General features: G+C 37.5%; 1 protein-coding gene across 1 annotated transcript; it reads right to left on the reverse strand.

Moving 5' to 3' along the window:
- Positions 1-1,542: 1,542 nt before the first annotated feature.
- On the reverse strand, positions 1,543-17,224 carry LOC105433962 (uncharacterized). Its single transcript, XM_025220061.2, has 4 exons — positions 16,280-17,224; positions 8,709-9,011; positions 4,915-5,181; positions 1,543-4,634 (listed from the first exon to the last, which is right to left on the reverse strand). Exons 2-4 carry the CDS (start codon positions 8,854-8,856, stop codon positions 4,573-4,575), a joined length of 477 nt encoding a protein of 158 aa, XP_025075846.2. The 5' UTR covers positions 8,857-9,011; positions 16,280-17,224; the 3' UTR covers positions 1,543-4,572.
- Between the last annotated feature and the right edge of the window lie 3,062 nt (positions 17,225-20,286).

Consider the following 20,286-nt stretch of genomic DNA (forward strand, 5'->3'; position numbering starts at 1 on the left):
GCATTTGTTGCTCTTTTTAAATTTTTTATCATATACTTTTTTCCATCTAAATAAAATTTTTAATACTAGAGATTAAAATTTAATTTTCCTTTACTTTTTTGTTTAATATTATTCTTTATAACATTATTCTACGTATATTAAATTGCGTATAGTATAACAAGAGAATAATTAATGAAAAGTTAAAAAATTTCAAAATCATATTTTTAATCCGTGGAAGAAAAATATTAATTAAAAAAACAGAAATAATCAAAAATGGCCGTGGTATTACGAGATAGCCGGAAAAGCAGCTCTATGTGAAAAATCTTTATTTACACCAGACGGATTCTTCGCTGTGATTAAGATATTTTTCTTTTCTTTTCGTTTCTTTTTTGACGGACTATTGCGTGGCGACATTTAAAGACCGCGGAAACAATAGTATCGCAATAACCGCGTATCGGCTGGTGGTTTCGCGGTTGATGTCGAGCTCTCGTCACTGAAATAGGTCATCCATAGCGCTCCATCTCTTTCTCTCTCCCGTCCGTATGGGGATGCATGCGATGGTGCCGTCTCGTCTTTGTTCCATCCGCTCACGGGCATTTTCCCGGACGACGCACGTGGACGGTCTTGTCTCTTTCTGACAAGCTGTACAAACGGAATTTTCCCATTGTCCCGTCACACCGTCTCCCCGGTGCGTGGCACAGTATGCGCGCATACTTTCCGCATGCGAGTGCACGCTGCGGTTCGTCCCGCAGACCGCGGCCTACTTTAATATCCTCCCTTTACATGTTATGCGCGCGAAAGCCGATAGATTCGCGCTTACCGCGAGACCACCTCATCGTTTTAATAGCCGTGGCGTTAGAGAGGGCATCTCGATGATAACTGCCATCATGCGTGCTAAATGTGTCCACGTTGCGTTTGTATCGAAGAGATAATATATATATATATATATATATATATATATATATATATATACCCTGGAAAGAAATTCTCTATTGGCAAATCTCTATCGGAAATTATTAAATCTTTATCGAAAATTAAAATTTATATCGCTTTACTCGAGAAATTTTTCGAATATATACGCAATTTTTATTTAAATAAATATATTGCAATATACATATATTTTGTTTTCGCGATACATGTCTTTGTGTATTCTCGATTTATATTTTACCTCAGACGATATAAAAATAATTCTAATAAAAAAGAAATTTACGGAAAAGTATCTCTGATAATGCAACGTAAGTAAATAATGAAAAGCATGAAATAAATAAATTAGCATGAAAAAAATAATAAACTGATCGATTGACCATTATTAAATTTAATAATCGTTTTATCTCAGCGGAGATAACCACTCGAGAGCTTTATCTTCTCGTTGTATTTACACAGATTAAAAAATTTCGAGTGACTAAAAGGCACCTTTTTTTAATTCTGATTTCACAAGAAACAACTACGGCAAGTGAAACGTAACGCAATCTAAGTAACATAATCTTGAGACGTAAACTGATACTCTCTATCGTAATATGGACAGGAAAATGATCGGGTTATGACGTAAGGAGAGCTTACACATACGAATCAAAATTGTATTGTGTTCCCACGGGTAGAAGTGACGTACATCGTTTTACAATCGTGTCGATCTTCTCCGCGTCCTCGCAGAAGATACTACACTCACGCACAAAGGCCATGGGGATAGGTGACCGTACTTCACGTCGCGATCGATCCCCATTATTTTTTAACAATAATTGCAGCGGTATCGTAGCCCGGCGTTATCGCGTCCCCGGGATCGTCGACGTGCTCGGAATCATTTGCGTCGAAATATTAATCGCGCATGATGTGCGCGGCTATCGCTCGAGTGGATCGGGTCCGTTTCAATCCGCCTTTTTTTTTTTTCTTCTTTTTATCGTACAAATCCGTTTGCAACAATAAATCGTTATCTCCAGTCGGGCGCGATTACCGTTATTGACTATGAAAAGCAGGTACGCAGGTGAAAAACACATTATCAACGCTCGTATCCCACCGTTCGTTCGAAAGCGCAATCGATTCTTAAAATCGTAAGCATCGATACGATTAGATAGCGAATTTCCTTGATTAGAGATTGTTTTATCGTTGCTTATCACACACACGTCTCGCGCAGGACACTTATCGAGAGTCTTAGCGATACTCAATAATATGGCCGAAATAAAAGGAGCGTAATTGTCCGCTCCCGCGGACTGATCTTACTAATACAGATATATATATAATACAGATATAAATCTTGTAATTTTATAGCCGGAGCGCGAATGTTATTTTCTCATCCGCCTCTCTCGAAATTCATAAAGACGAACGCCGAGAGACACGTAAGTCAAAAAATGTTTGTTTATATCACGATAAGAAACGTATCGTATTCTCATCGTATATTTTATGTCAATACTCTATTCCCTAAACTTTCGTTTGCCCAGCATAGAAAAAAAGCGCTCGGGACACAAATATGGGCCAATGATCGAACAATTCGTTACTTATGTAGTAAGATGTACGCTGAGAATACAGGCGTATATGCGCGATTTACACGATACGTATATATATATATATATATATACACACTTAATCGTATGTGAAATATATCTTATTATTGATTAACTTAACTAACTATGCTCGTACGCATGTTCGTGAAAATCCAGGGCAATGCGCAATCAGGTGAGCTGTATCACCTTTAGATATCTATGTACATATCCGCCGCTGTTACGCTATTACACGCTATTATTATTTCGCTTAATTCCATCTGTACAAACACCTAGTTGTGTTTCGGCCGTTAAAAGTTTCTCGGCATCTCAGTTGTTGCCGCGGTTGTACAACGTTAATGAGAAACTGTAACGGAGCACCTAGTTTAGATAAAACGCGCAACATTAATAAAATTATACGCCGTCTACCGATACCGCGTCTCGTTATTTAAACGTAAGCACCTTTACACTTTACGCGGCGATGTTTAAAGAAGAAATTACGGCCATGAAACCTCAGAGGTACATTTCGTTTCAAGTATCGCTCTGCGCTTTCCTCTGAAACTGCGTTTGAAAAGTCATTCGTCGGATCTCGGATATTTTCTTGAGAAAGTTTAGAGGTTTGTGAGAAAATTTATTCTGGAAAAAGCGAGCGAAGGCCAGCGCAAGTTTCGATCGCAAAAGTAAATCTCGAGAGATGGATTCCTCGACGAGCTGGCGTTTCGTTGGCGATATTTTCGAACGAGGCCATTGTTTGCTGCAACCTAAATCCTCTCCTTGCAGCCAGACTGATCAATGAATCTTGAAAGTGCGGATCGGAATTCGAGGATTTGAGATTTAGCGAGGATATGGGACATCCTGTTATGTACATCGCAGCGACATCAAAAAAGTACATAATTTTTGGGAAGGACGTAATAATTCTACGATATATGATTTATACAATTACTCGATATACTATTAATAACAACGCCGCACTTGGATTATTACGAATTATTAAAAGCGTACAATTAGTTCTCCCATCTCTATTGTTACTCCATACAGGGCGGAACGTGTAAAATTTAATAACAGCACAAGATCTAAATGGGTTTTTTTCTGATGGCACGTTTTTCATTGGCTCCCTTCTCGTTAGTATATCCATTAATCAATAATCGCATAATACAAAATAAAAAGAGTTTATAGAAATTTTATTAAAAATATGTATCGCATATACATATACACACACGCACCCGCAATTACTATATTTTTTAAAACAGCATTATTATTAACAAAGTTAAAAACTGGGCGAAAGGTCACGTCACATTTAAATTTTCACAAATTTAATTGCCGCAATATTTATTTTGCCAGCTTTAATGCGCTACAATTCTAACACATACATAAATAAATTGTCAATGATTTAATATAAAAATATATGAAAAGAGCTTGTCGAATCTCGAATTCTTTCAGCTTGAAAGGATATTTCAATAAAAACAAATAACAAAATTCTAATGCAATAATGCAATTTATAAGTAATTCGGCATTTATCTGCTTGTACAAATCTGAACGAGGCAAAGCGTATTTCACTTTTAACTCCGAGAAGATAAACGTACACAATTCTAACGTTCCGCGCAAGCTACTGGACTTTCTGTCTAGCGAGACTAATCTTACGCTTACTTTTATATTCGAGTGGCGGATCGATCTTACCTTAACGGCAAAGAATCATTGGTTCCCTTTGAGTATTACTCGAAAAATTCATTGTAAAAGATAAATCCATAATTTGTAAAGTTTATCTGTAAAGAGCAAATTTTACAGATTTTATTTATTACTTTACTCTCTTGTACATTGAATCCTTCAATTCTATTCTCCCATCCTGCGATCTCTCTCTCTCCTTTTTCTCTTTCTCGAACGCGAAAATTATCCAACATTCTCTAGACGATGAAGCGCGTGTTTAATTCATCCTTTACGCATCAATCGTTCATCGATATATTCCATCACAGTAACCCGAGCCAAAGAGTGTTCGAGGATCGTGTTGACAGACATAACACGCGTCTCTATCGCGTCCTCATTGTCGTCGTCGTCGTCGTCGTCGGTGATGGGAAGGCCCAATGTATCGCGACAGCGAGGTCCGCTACAAAGCCTCATGGACATGTCAGCCGTGTTGTTTCGAGGTGCTCGGTATATTCGGATCTTGCCCGGTATTGGCAGAATGATCTGCAACACATGGAGGACTCACCTTAAGCGACTCAAGTATACGATTATTAAGAAAAATAAGATTCTTTTTTTAATAATTAGAAAAAATTAAGAGTGCGAGGAATGAGACGTTTTTTTTTTTTTGTGATTTTTGCTGAACTAACGAGGAGTGCGTGGACTTGACTAGATAGTTCGAATGAAGCAGAGAAAAAAAATACACTTTCGTCGCTGTTAATTATTTACAACTATTAATTTGCCCGTTCAAAGCCGTGAACGATACGGAAGTAAAGTGAGTTGTCACCTGGGTGGGTGGACAACTCCTCGAAACGATCCGACAGGTCGGAGAGACCGGTCTCGGCATGTCGACCGAGAATGTCTGGTAGCGCGTTTCTCCTGCCGGTCCTTCCGGTGGACAGGAACTCCTTCGAACTGTCGCCATTCTCGTAAGAACCGCCTGGGGTGACCGAGCCGCTCGTCGCGTTGCTCGCACCCTTGTCACTCGCGGGCCCGTCGCCGATTTCCTCGGGGCCGACCGGCCCCGCTCGCCTCGGCGTCAGCATCCTCAGCACTGCAAAGAGACGCCAAATCCTGTGTTTTTTGTCCTCCGCAATTGACGTTCTAAACGTCACTCAACGGTCCTTCCGAGATTTTTGCAGAAAAAAATCATTATCGAAATCTGAGATAAAGCAGACTCTATTAGATCTTCGTTACTTCTTATATTTTTAATATAAAGTTTTCAAACATACAGAGTGATTCAAAATAACCCAAACGTGTCCTTCAAAGACACTATGGATTTTTTATTTTGAATCACCTTGTATATCTAGTGTTGATTTTGAAAAAGAACGAGAAATTATTTAATCAATTTTACAAGATAAATAGTATTTGACGAAAATACAGAAGAAACAGAAGAATAGGCACAAGATAACTGCAAATAATCTCATGGATTGCCATTACGGATTGAAAATTAACAAGATTGTTAATTAAGCATCAGTGACCCAGTATTTTTAATTAGATTGCGCAGAATATAGCAATATCAAAAAACTTTTTGAGACATAAAAAGAAGCCGACAGATTTTTTTATAATGGCATAGATAATTTTAATGCATTTCCTAATACGTAAAGGAACTATATATTTTTAATTAACTGTGTACATTTATATTGCAATGCAGATAGTTAATTAAAAATATATAGTTCCTTTAGTAATTACATTTTGAAAGCTTCGTTATTACAATTTCGTTATTGCAGTCGTGTCAAATGAATTGTATTAATTAACAGCTATGAAAACACAAAGATCGCTTTTACACACAACACACCAATTTGCATTTTAATTTATTTATTTGTTGTGTAAATTATAAAAAAAAAAATCATATCATGTTATCATAAAAATCTTATGCGTACCGCCCTATATCTAATTCAATATTGGTTTTTCGTTGCATTACACGTAGCTCCTCTCCCATAATAACGTGATAGTTTAACTCGTTAATTTCATCGCGGCATTTTAATTACATTTTACACTTTATGGCACGCGAGCACACGCGAGATCGATCGTGAGAAAACATTGCGTTGCGTGGTTTGAAAGTAGACTTTTCAATGGGTATTATAACTGTTACACTCACAATTAACGAGAGGATACATTTTAGCATCTCTTTACGCTTCGTTTAATTCAGCATCAAAAGGATTAAAACAACAGGACTCGTCAGACCCAAAGTGTGACCTCAACATTCATTGCAAAATTAATAATTAATCTCCTTATTGCTTTGGGAGAAAATTCTGAAATATAAATCCCCGAGAACAGTGTCGCCATGAAAATCATTCTCGTAACAAACTACATATAAATACGTACGAGATAAATTTTCAACAAATTCTCTCTTTATACTATCTACTAATCTCTTCGATTTCATTGGATTATGTCCCAGTAAACAAATTTATTATTGAAAAATTTATATTTTGGAAAAATATATATCTCAACAGCAAAAATAGATTCAGAAAATTCTCGGAAGATATTGCACAGGTAAGTTACATTTGTTTTCTTTATATCTGAAAAAAAATTATATCGAAAAATAAAATAAAGAAGCTGCCCATATTTAGTATGATCTAATTCAGTATGATTAATATTAATATGTATAGATTTATGCATATTAAAAATTCTCCTCAGAAAAAAAGGTAGGATTAAAAGAGTTAAAAAAAAGTAACCTGCAGCAAAATCAATATTGGATAATATACGATAATATACGATTGCGCAAGACTTTCTGTTTTATGGATTCTTCCAACACTCACATTACGCCTCACTCTCGACCTGAAAGATTTCCGAATATTGAAGAACACGCGTTTCCCATGTAGACGACGGACGACTGATTTAAAATGGCTTCTTCTACGAGCGATAAAGTCCGCGGATCGAAAATTTTATCAGCCTTCTGGGGAGACCGATGTATCGATGTGTGACCCATATGAGATTCTAAGATCGCGCGCGTCGCGATAACTATCGTCTAATCATTGTGACTTGCGATGTCAATCGTCGCGTCCACTACCCGAAACTGCCGAAGAGGAGATCGACGAAAAAGAGCCCGAAAAGAGACCGACGTCTAATCGCTAACTACACGATCGCTATACACGTGTGCGTATGTATACACAGCTGACGAAAAACGGGCACATGCACAGGGTGTGCCGAAACTACTTACCGCCTTTCATCCACGCCGAGCGCCGATTAATTCAGAATCGACATTTCATTCGACGAAAATTTGATCGAGCACCGCCTATTCTTTCGCGGTCTATTTATTCTCAATATTAAATGCTTCGATAAACTTTACGTGAGTATCTTCTGAAATGTATTCTAGGTTAGCTAAGGAATAAAATATCGTCTATCGATCTATTAATTTTAAGAGCGCAATTCTGGATTCAAAAATATCTGGATTTTTATAGATTTGCATAATAAAAATTATCAATGCTCGAGAAATCATCTTCAAACCCGAAAATTTTCAAATGAAAGCGAAAGCGACAATTCTGAAACACTATATATATAAAAATGTAAATATCGTGTCTCTCTCTCTATACTCATTTTAAATAAAAACAAACGCGGTCTCGTACGAAATCGCTTTCCCACGTGTTCGTTTTCATTCGTTATCGTGATATATGCTATTTGCACTTGAAACGCGTAATTTTACGTCATCGGTACGTGAATATTTCAATATGCAGGTGATTAAAAGTCTTTACAAAGTCTTTAACAAGTTACTGTGTTAATTACAAGTTGCGAAGAGAATGCAAATAACGCAAATTATCTTGCAAGAAATATTACAAACAAAAGAAATTTTGCAAATTAACGGATTAACGGATATTGTTATTAGTTGCTTCTTTTGAGCTGCAACGTATCGTTTTTACGCGCCCTTATCTTCACATACGTTTTTAGTCGTGTTTCATAAAAATGTTACGTATTTTCATGATGATAATAATGCGAACTAAACCTGGCGAATTGTTGAGCCGACGCGAAAGCGCGACCAATTCCCGAGGATCGAGTTAATTGCTCGTGAAAACGCGACTACGACTCGAGCAGATGTAACTATTCTGAGAATGCGCATGACGCGACAGAAATTTCACAAAGTAAATAACACGTAGTATCGCGTGAAAATCGATAAACCGTCATCGTCGGACTTTCGTTTTATCTCGTCTTATCTCATTTTCGCTATTTTAACCTGTCCTACAAAGATTACGCCGCGAAAACATCGAGAGCTTGTTGCAAGAGGTAGTTTTAGCGCAAAACTGCGCGTTAATACCGAGTCTATTTATACTCGGATCATTTCAAAGTAAATTAAATGCTCGGTACCGATCGATATTCGTCGATAAGTAATTAGCAGCCAAGTTGACGTTATTGCGTCTCTTTCAACGTCGCGCTTCCTGAAACGCGCTATTCGATCGGGCTCAGTTTCCAAGATGCGCGCACCGATTCTACCGCGGAATCATTTTCGGAGTTCCTACAAAGAGGATTTTACGTCGCAGAATAATTCGCCGCCACGGAAGATTAGTTGAAACATTAGTGCACGTAAGTTAGTCCAGACAGCTTGACTGAATTGGCTTACGAGAACACGAAGTCAGCGAGTGATACCTTCGACACATGTTTTAAGCTTCCTTCGGTATCTCCTGCGCGATGCATAACCGGAAGTGACGAGGCTATCTGTCGCAGTAGCGAGAAGCAACCGCCGCCGCGAGGAATCGTCACCGCCGTGGTCGGTCAGCACTTTGCGCAGCTTCATTTGCTCGTACCTTTTCGTTGTATTATACAGACCACTCCTCTATCGAAAATCTACACGGCACTACGTCGGAAGTTCGAAAATCAGACGAATGTACATTCGCGAGCTCGGCACGCGAAGATATGCAGAGCCCGTGGGAAAATTCTGTCCATTCTTTCCTGCGCGAAAAAACAAACCACATCCCGGAAATTACGATGGACTTTAATGACTCGTTTTCGATTCTTTTCTCGTATGTGGAATAAGAAATGAAAGAGATCTTGTTTTCAGATCTGCGAAATTAGCACTCACAAATGCGAATTTTTACAAAATTCATATTGCACTTGTTTGTTCACAATTTGTACATATTTGTCCTTAAATAATTATTTTTGCCCACGTACTCCATATATAATTAAAAAAAAAACACACATTTAGGAGTACTCATAATGAAATTTGCGCTAATTTTTCATTTGTAATTTCTTTCGCCAAGTGGACAAAAAAATTATTATTTGTGGACAAATGTGGATAAATTGTGAACAATTAAATGTGATATTAATTTTATAAAAATTAGCATTTGAGAATATCAACTTCACAGATCTCTTATTTCCGAAGTTAATCTGATAAAAAATATTATATATGTTATTAAAATTCTCAGATTATGCGTGTAAGATAAACAAGAAATAGATACCAAGTTGATTATATAAAAATTGATAAAATTTTAACTAATTTGTTCCTCGATCTTTTTGCAATTTTCTTATTATAGCTAATAATAGAAACTACAAAATTGATTAACATATTAAAATTAGAAGCAAATTGTCACGTAGAATAAATAAAATTAAGTCAGTTTTATTTCAGTTTTATAAAGAATAAACTATTTCCATGAACATAATATATTTAATATCATCGAAGAAAACGATTTCAATGATAGACTAGAAAATAATAGACTACAATGATGGACTACAAAAATGACTTACGTTGTGAATAAGTACAAATCATCATTCAGAGTTAAGAAAAATCACGGTTTTTTATTACAAAGAACAAAGTATTTCCATAAACTCGGTATATTATCGAATATTTTGAATTTATTGAGAGAGAACAAAAAGAGAATCATTTCTCGTTCGAATTACGGCGTAAACATCCGAGATTAGTTTTTCGGTTTGCCTTCAAGCTTCAAAGTTCAGTATGTATTTCCACGTCGCAGATTTAATTCCGCGAGGACGTGGAATGCATTTCCGTAAACTGCGCGTCCAACCTTGGAAAGATAATATCAGTCGTAATACAACGCACGTCGAGCGAATACAAGCGGAATACATACACAATTGCAAAGGTGCTTTATATTCATTCATGATTCATACACCCACCCAAAGCATCCGATTCTACATGATAAACCTGTTTACATTGTCGAAGCTGGGAACGTAAAAGGAGCAATGAGAGACGAGAAAGAGAGAATAAAGTTGAAACAACATAAACGAAAGAGCTAAATAAAATCTCATCCGCAATCAAGATAATGACTAGTCCCCAGAAAGGCAACGAACGATAAGATAACGTCCACTTCCACAGTTGTTTCCAATGAAGTTTCCTCAAAGAGATTTTCCGGCCTCTCGAATTGCAAGGTGTATTCTCTGAAAATATAAAATCTTTTCCTTCTTGCGAATAACGGGAAATGGTTATATAAAAAATAATTATCTCGAGAGCTCTGCTAGATACAGAGTACTTGATTAAGAAAGTTCTGATGCTTTGGAAGTGCATTTTTTTTACGAATCTTGCGACAAAATTTTTTTCATCAGTTTTTTAATTCTCAAAGCCCTTTAATATTAAATAATAGGACAATGCGTATAATATCAATATTTTTCACCAAAAACATTATTACAAAAATAATTCTCTTAATTCTTCTTTTAATTCTACAATAAACGTCTTGTAATAATATAATAATAAATTTTTTAATAAAATATTAATTAAAAGAATACGAAGATAAATATCCGTAAAAAGTAATTTTACACAATTTTTGCCAAGAAAGAATAAAATATTTATATTTTAATGGAAGAGATAAACATATTTGCGCATTTATCAGAGAGCTGCGAATGTAAATATGTGTTCGTTATTACGTTCAACGAAGCAGACGTGCATCTAAGGAAAAATGGCGCATATTGCGAAGAAAAATCTCTGAAGCAAATCGATGTTTCGCTTCGAAGTTGCAATGAGTAACTTACTTATGTAACCAAAGTCGTTGTAATACTTCCGTTATTTAAAATCATAAATAATACAGCGACATAAAGATGCGCCTGTTTATGCGAGGTCTCGCTTCAACCGCCAACAGATCTTACGCGATTATGCAGATTTTTGTATGAATACCTATTATATGCTGGTATTATTTAGAATTTTAAATCTGAAAGAGAAAAAACAAAAAAAAAACAAAATTTCACTACCAGCAAAAAATAAATTAATCTATATTATTAATATTTACTCGCTAAATTTAGTCTAAATAATACTTTTTAATAGATAAATAAACGTAATAAAATATCGTATGAATAAATATAATCTTATTGCTTTATTAATGAAAAAAAAAGCTTAAAGGAAATGCACTCTATCGGCACGAAGAGATATGGATTTCTTAAAAGACTCGCGTGAGAAATTTCTCGTGAGAATTTCTATAAAATTTCTATAAAATTTTCTTGAAGTATCTCCGAGGGAATTTTTATTTTGTCGCTTGAAAGTAGATACTAATCAGGGGGGCTTGAATTTCATTAGTTATCGTAAATAAATCGTGACACCTGGAGAAGTTCGGTTGATGGACGGAGATGTGCGTGTCGCGGAAGTTTATCGGAATAAACCAATCTGTTGATTCTCTGGAATAAAGGATGCACACCATCGTATGCGCCAGTCTCGTCGATATTGCATGTCATTTACTAGGCAGTGTAGGACCAAATTGAGATCCGCTTTCGATCAGGGCCAGAGGAACCGTCCTTTTAGGAATATTAAAGCCGCTGACACGTCACTCAGCAGCTATATCGGATGGTGACGTCAGAAGCGACGTCAAACGCAAGCGAAATCAAATGTAACTTTTTTCACAGTTAATCGAATTAAATCTTTTTTTACGCCGTAGTGAGCAACTAATTATTCATAAGTTAAGAATAAATTACAAAAAATTACGCTACAATGAGCAACTAATTATTCATAAGTTAAAAATAAATTACAAAAAATTCATTATAAATTTTTTTTTATCGGACTTCTATCTCGATGCATTCGCATAAAAAATATGCATGAGGTCTCATTTTTCTTCTGATGTCATAATTTAATATAGTTAATGATGGATTAATAGCGTGACAATTCTTGAGAAAAAACACTTTACAATTAGTCTTAGGTGGACTTTGGCTTCGATCAGATACGGAAATTTCGAATTTGCATTTCTCTAATTCATTTATCAACTTTTTTAAGATAGATCTGCTGCTCCGACGAACTAGTGAGGGAAAATGCGGATACGTTCGCTATTTTTAACAAGTCAGATGGGTACTTTGCGCATATATATATTTTCGTTATGGTGAGCGGGGGGAGGGGAAGCGAAACGGACAAGCGTCGCCATTCGAAGAATGCATTGTATAGATAATTAGCAAATCGATCCTTAATCGGTCCTTTACGAATGACATATGTAAAAGTACAAGAAATTACTAATTGAGATTGGCATAGGCGTAGGCGGAAAGTGAAGTTATCGCCTACAATCATTAACACAGCATCGTTATCCGTATAAATGATGCAGATACTGACCTCTCGAGTTATGTTTAAAATTAATTTAAATTGGCGGATTCACGCACACATGCTAATAAGAATTTCTCACAACTTCATTTCGCTAAATTTAGCACGTGATGTCAAAACTGAATAGTTTTAAGGTACACGCGATATCACATGCGACAGGAAAATTAAGATAAAAATAAAAATGGCCAATTTTGAAATAAATCTCCAAGGATTTTACTTGTCTTTTAGTGAGCTTCGCTATTAATTACAATCGAAGGGTATATCTCTCCCGGTTGATAAGCCGCCTTTAGCTCATGTCAAGTTCGACTTTACATACTCAATGAGATTACATAATGCGAGTAATATTCTACGAATATACGTGGAATTCGATCGTGGAAATAATAGCCGTCCTCATTGAATCAATATTATCCGTCGTTGTATGCCGAATCATCAATCAGTCACAGTGAACTCTCGATCTCTCGCACAAAGCGGAAAAGTTCAACATCGAAATATTTCGCGAAACATAAATGGATTTTCCCCGGCGCTGTAAGCCGACTCTGTGTCATCTTTCTGCGAAGGAAGTTTTACCTATTCACGATTGGCCGACGTTATTGAGAGACGAAGCCGAAAAAGAGCTCCGGCTTCGGTCGCAAAAAATAGCGATCGAGCAGACGGATAATCGCGATTCGCGTCATCGAGATAATCCAGATAGGTTGATTCTGCGTCTTCTTGATATCTTTATTATTACCTATGTAAGACGTGTACTTACATTTTTACGAGCCGATCGATACCGCCCTGACAGCCCGACGTGGAACGAGGAGTCTTGAGATAATAAGGTCCAATCTCGGAAAAAAAATAGAGCACAAGGAACGCCGAGAATGTTATTGATCGCCGACACCGAGCGTGTTTTTTCCATCCATCCAGATTTATCGAATGTGATTTTCCAGTCCACCCAGATTTATCGAATGTGATTTTCGTCAACGTACCTTTCACGTATTCACGTCTATCTGTTAACGCTATTAAGATATCAGGTAGGTATCGAGATAAGAAGGTCGGTAAATTACATGAGTCGGTAAATTAGATGAGTAAGAGCGAACAAACGTGACGGGCAACCGTTCCCGACGTGTCACGCAATTTCCATGAGAAATTGAGCAACGTGCGGAGCGCCTGAAACCATCGTGAAATGAAGGAACAAAAAAAAAAAAAAAAAAAAAAACACGACGATCGCGAATTAGAAAAACATGTTAATTTATCCAAATTGTTTCGCGAACCAATTTACTTTTGTCAATTTATGAAAATTGAAAAACTAGAATTTCCCGACCTCGTTGTTGCTAATGACTGAGTCGGATATCGGATAGCCAATCGACTCGCTTTGATATCGCCAAGTGTTTACTTTCGCTTTACAACCCTCAAACGTCGCTACAAGCGCATTTACTCGTGTAATTTCACATAATCGCATTTACGTTTGAAACGGGACGTGTGTTCCGGCAGTCGAGTGTCATTTAACGTTAATGCGAGGACGCGTCTCGGTTGTTCTGTAACAACTCGGGAAATCAATCAATCTCGAGCGTGTGTGATAACACACCAAGAGTATAATCTCGCCTGTCTCGACGTTGACGTAAGTTAGCCCCCGCATGGTAAGCAATGGAACCCATAAGACAGATCTGATCCGGCACTCCGAAAGGAAAAAAGGTTTCCCTTGTGATTTCTCAATCGTACAGGGCTTTCCCCTTGACTTCGACGATCGCCACAACGACAAATCATCATGAGACGAAGCGGTTATTTGAGAAGCACTACAGAGAGAATTCTCTTATCTGGAACTATCCTTTCTACATATACTTTGATCAATCTCGAGCCAATCTCTTACAGAGGCGCTAGTTCTTAGATTACAAGCGATTGAAAATAATGAAAGCTTCCTGACTATTAAACTTCCGAGACACAAATAAAAATCCTGATTTAATTTTAAATGGATATATTTTATATATTTTGATTATACTTTTTAAAAAATTCTTAGATTACAAGCGATTGCAAACGAAGAAAGCTTTCCAATCATTAAACTTCCGAGATATAAATAAGCAATAAAAATCTTGACTTAATTTTAAATGGACATTTTATATATTTTAATTTTTTATTTTTTAAAAAATTTTTAGATTACAAGCGATTGAAATAAGCTTCCTGATCATTAAACTTCCGAGATATAAATAAGCAATAAAAATCTTGACTAATCTTGACTTTGACTCTAAAATCTTAATTTTAAATGGACATTTTTATATATTTTGATTCTTAATTTTTTAAAAAACTTTTAAATTACAAATGATTGAAAACGAAGAAAGCTTCCCGACAATAAAATCTTATTTTTTATTTAATTTTAAGTGGATATTTCATTTTTTCACAGACTTTTTAATTTTTAGATATTTTTGTTTGCCTATTAAAAAAATGTACACGACTAAAAAATGTACGACTCGATAAATGACGAATATTGCACGAAAATGGAGAATTAATTATCAATCTGGCATGTTCTGCAAATAACGTATACACTTTTAACGATTACAATACAACACACTGTAAATCTCTGGTAATACATGGTCATGTTACAAAGTATATAGAAGTCGCGTGAGAAGTCCAAGAATTCCGATCGATTACCTAAGTTCAAGCCAAGTAGAATTGAACAGTATAAAGAATGATAACATGTGACGTAAAGATGTAACTGAACGGAAAATGTATTGAATTTTCAGCGAATTCTGCGTCAATGCAGTAGAATATAAACGATTTCGGCGTAGAAGACGGCGTTGAACGATTCAATCAATAGTTAAAAAAAAAATTAAATTCTCCGTAACAAGAAAATAATTGCAGGAAAGAAATAAAAAAAATAGAGAGAAATAAAATAAAGCCTCGAATAAGAACGTCCTTTCTTCTCTTACTTTCTCTTTCGTCTTAGATTAGAAGAAGAAATAGCAAAAATCAAATAAATCTATCTTGTCCGCGCACAATGCTGCAAAGATAATATTGCACACGATTGCATAACAGCATAAAAATTATCGCTCACTCGAGCTTGATATCCACATTTTATGTTTCCTTCATTGCGACGGGTTTATTAATTAATCTAAAAGTTAACGGAGATCAGACCGTGGCAGCGACAAATCCTCGACTAATTACCGGTAAACTTTGATCTCCACAATTCCCCGGCTTTTGACGAAACCTGATCTGAGTTCGATTTCCGTCTTATTGGAAAACGATAAATCGCGAACGATTGCCGCATCGTAGAATGCATTGAGCTTCGTATCGGGAGGAAAAAGATTTCGCGGAAGAATAAAGCTGTTCTGCTTGTCTTTCGCGCATTCCGCTTGTATTCGCGTCACGATTTTTCCTTCGTCCTTCCATTCGCGAGAAAGGAATGAAGAATGACAGGAAGAGCGCGCGAGCCCGAACGGGACAGACGGCGCGGCCGGGAACAATGAATAAAAAAAAAGAAGAAAAAAGAATGGACGGAAAAAGATAACAGACGCGACACCCGACAGCGAGGAAGGATGAGAAGGGGGCCGACGACCTCGCGAATCCCAAATTTGAGAATAGGAATCCACGTGTGGTTTTTCTGGAAGTTACTCTTTATTTAGCACGCAAAATCGTCATCGTCGTCGTCGTCGCTGCCTCGGCCGCGAAGGAGCGAGCGCGTTACTCGCCGTGACGCGCGCGTGACGTCGGCGCCGATTCACAGACTCACCATCGGGGGACGTGACGTTGCTGCGTGTTACGGCGTCGCCGGCCGCCGTGTGCGTCCCTCTCCCGTGTGCGTTATCGCGCGGCCACACCGCCGTGACGCGCGTCGACGCTCGCGGCCGTTGTTGTTACAACACACGAGTTCGTTAGGCCCGTGCGGCGCGTGTGGTGACGACGCCGCCGCCACCGCCACCGCCGCCACTGTCGCTCGCCACCTACTCCTCCGCCGCCTCCACTTCCTCCTCCTCCTTCTTCGCTTCGCTGTGCCGCTGGCTGGCGCGAATGTGAAATTGCGTGTCGCCGAGGTGTCGCGCGTCGCGACGCAACGCAACGTGACGAGCGACGCTAGGCGAGGCGAAGCGAGACAAGACGAGGCGACGCGACGCCGCGCGGGACGCGGAACGCCGTGCGGAAGGCCGCCCTACCTCGCTCTCGTTCTTTTCGACGTTTCTCTCAGACGAATCGATACTCCCTTGCGAGAGCGTATACGTACTCGCGAATATCGCCTACTCGCGTTTCTTGCGCGAACGGTGCACGTGCGACGGACGAACGCCGCGCGTGGCAGCGACAGTGGCGGCGGCGGCGGTCCGCTCTCGATCGGCGCCAGCGGCACGTCCCAGTCCAGTCTCGCGCGCGTGCGGTTCACGCGGTTTACGGATGCGAGCTCGTCGCGGAGACGCGACGAACGGAGCAAACGGACCGCGCACCGACTGCGGGCCTGCAGCTGGAGGCGGCGGCGACGGTCGGCAGTGGCGGCTGCGGCGGCGGCGCGCACGACAAAGACGGCGACATCGTTTCCCGATCGTCGGCGTCTAACTTAACTTTGGTCTGCTTTGGTCGACTGCCGACGGGTCACGGCGCTGGTTACCGGACGCATGCCGCGCGTGTTTGCCGGCCGCTGCCGAGAATCGCCGGAGACGACCGAACTCGGCTGGCTGATGCGGTGCATCGAGGGTTGCATCCCGAGTTCGAACTTGAGCACGCGAGAACTACCCCCGCTCGACTGAGACGATCTTTCCCGTGAACTCGCCGATGAAATTTGCCTCGATCAAAAGGCACTGTCAAACTCGATTGTAATTCATTGAAAAACTTTTTATCTAGCGAACTGAGTTTCAGATGAAGGGATCGAGGAGGAACGATTGGACACGGAGACTCGCGCTTAATGAGGAAACGTTGCTTGCTCGAAGGTCGACACGCTCCGAATTAAACGCACGAGCGAAGCAGAGTTTCGCAATGGTCGGGCACGGATCCAAAGATCGATCGGCCAATTTTGAGCAAACGAATTTGTTATTTCATATTTTTTATACATGCTATTCGTTTGGAGGCATATCGTTAGGGCTACTCACCCCGCCAAATTTTCCTCGCTGCGACGTGACGGCGCGACACTGTTCGAATGCGAATTCAGTGAAATCTCTTCCGATCTTGCGCATGATTTATGTAACACTTTTATGCTTGAATTCGGTGCGCGTTCATGAAATGCATTTGAATGCACCGATTCAATAGCGAGAAGGGATTGCAACGCGGAAGAGGAACACCTTGCCTCGCGTCCAAGAAATCTGTATAGAGAAATGAGAAGTAGGACGCTCGTTGTGACATCACGGCGATGTCGAAAGCGCGAGAAAGAGAGAAAAAGAGAGGTCTTCTTCCTTTCGATGCTCAGTCTTTTCACGCGTGTTTGCGTGATGCGATGAAGAACTTGCAACTTCGCCACCAATGTCTTCATCGAATCCCCATGATCGGCGAGAACACGACCGCGATAACTTTTTTTTAACAATCGACCACGAAGTTCAACAATATATTTATCCTACTTACATATTATGTAAATGCAAAACGAGAGAAAACTTTTCGTTCAAATGAACGTGTCATATAATGCGCCGATAGTTGATTAGATTATTCTCACTTTCTTTTTTTTTCGTTAGCGTGCGGAAGATCGTCGATGTTGTGTGTCATAGACATTGACACAAACTTCTCTTCTATTCAAATATCCTCTTGGAAGTTGTATTGGCTACAAAATGAAAATGATGCAAGTTGATAAAATTTTCTCAGAAGATAAATTTTAGATATATGGATATATGTATATGTTCCATTTCAACATGATTTACTAAATCTTTGGAAATTATTGCAATTTATAGTTATTATAATTTCTTATGAATATTGACAAACAATTATAAAAGTGTTGTAAATTTTAAAAGCAATATAAAAAATATGTTGCTTACATAGCTTATTGTAAAAATATTAATTAAATTCAGCTGTTGAAAAATTTCTGGAGTAAATAAGAATTAAAGAATAATAAAATTTATATACAAGATGTATTATTAATAGATTTTTCACAATAGAAAATTAAGAACATACAAAATATTATTAGTTATTAGAAATACTTAATTATTTTATCTAAAATCACTTAAAAAAAAACTAAACAAAAGAAAATCCAAATATATGCTAAAAGTTTTAAAAATTATTGAGTTTTCAATATATGTACATATATGATTTTTTGCTGATATTGTATAATTAAAACAAATCCTTAAATAACCGCAATTGAAACGAGCATATGCGAGAATATTCAAAATCTTATATCTAATCTTCAATTTTAATTTTTAGATAGATCCAAATAACGCAATAAATAAAAAAAAATGATAATTGCAAAATAATGCAAAATAATTGCATTATTAATTTGCAAAATAATTGCAATACTATAAGTAGAAACTTATATAATTAAGAAACTGTGCTAAGAAACCTATAATTGGGAAAATAAATTATATTTATCTGTTCGATTATCTTTAATTGATTTAACTTAATGACACATTGATAACATAAGTAGCGTGAGGTCATTACTTATGATAAATGATTTCCTCGCCAGAGGCACGAGACAATATCTGCTTATAAAAATCTTTAATGTTTAGCAATTTCTATTAATGGCGCAATTGAATTAATAGTGTAATTGCAATTAAGTTAAACATCTTTACTTCGCACAAGTAAATCGGTATGGTGTAACAAGAATCGCGATGTGACGAGGGAATTACCCGGTGTCACATAATAAAGTAAGGACTGTTCGTTGTACAGTCGTTAATAAAGATTATGATACAACGGAAGTAATGTGCGAGCAAGTCAGCCGCGTGCACAATTCGTTTAACTTGCAGTAGCTTACGATTGACGTAATATGTCACGCGATCCGCCCGTGACGTGAGCAATTGATAAATTATTTTTGTACCTGCCAATTTGTAATTATTATGCGTGAGCGCGCAATAATTAAGAAGTTTATTGAACGCTATTGAAATGTTCAATGTAGAAATGGGAGAATTCACGACTTGTACATTTTAGTTAATATTGTTGTTGTTGTTTAGTGAGCAAATTTGGATTTTATACTTACACTCTTATTAAAGATAAATTATTGTAAGTTTCACAGCATTAATCTAAAAGTGTATAAATCTAGTACTAATTTGCATTAATTCTTCAGAAGCAAAGATAATCGAAATCTCACAGAGAACTCTCTCAATTTTATAACAAATTTTATAACAAAATCCATGGTAACTGAAACAATTGTTTACAAGACCAGTTTCCTAGACACGCAATGCGCTTGCTTGACAAAATGTTTGCCAAATCATAACATAATTTGCATCGTATAAACGAGATTTACATTGGCGTAACAGCATATAAACAATTTAATCTATGAATAAAGATAGATCACGATTCGGATTTGAATATTTTATATAAATAAAACCTCTTTAAAAATAATAGAATGCAACATGTGCGCGATTGTTTCACTGTATCAAAAATCATTTTTATTGCGTATTTCCAATTGCGTTATACAAAGATTAATAAAAATTGGAAATCTTAAAAAAATTTACACACATTACAAATTTACATTTACATTCGGATAATTATTTATGACTCAATCGGTTGTATTTTTGTAGTTTATTATATGTCTAAATGTTGCATGGATATTGCGTAACGACTGTCGTAAATTGCGATGAGATGTAAATTTTTTTCTACATTTTAATTACGTTCGTGAAA

The sequence above is a fragment of the Pogonomyrmex barbatus genome, unplaced genomic scaffold (genome assembly GCF_055798465.1).
Source record: "Pogonomyrmex barbatus isolate J1 unplaced genomic scaffold, ASM5579846v1 scaffold18, whole genome shotgun sequence".
NCBI lineage: Eukaryota > Metazoa > Arthropoda > Insecta > Hymenoptera > Formicidae > Pogonomyrmex > Pogonomyrmex barbatus.

Bases quoted from the DNA above. Each gene is read 5' to 3' on its own strand.
- LOC105433962 (XM_025220061.2), bottom strand. From the start codon at position 8,856: ATGAAGCTGCGCAAAGTGCTGACCGACCACGGCGGTGACGATTCCTCG. The intron at 5,182-8,708 runs GTATCACTCGCT...GTCTCTTTGCAG, and splicing joins GCTTAAAACATGTGTCGAAG to TGCTGAGGATGCTGACGCCG. The intron at 4,635-4,914 runs GTGACAACTCAC...CATGTGTTGCAG, and splicing joins GGAGTTGTCCACCCACCCAG to ATCATTCTGCCAATACCGGG.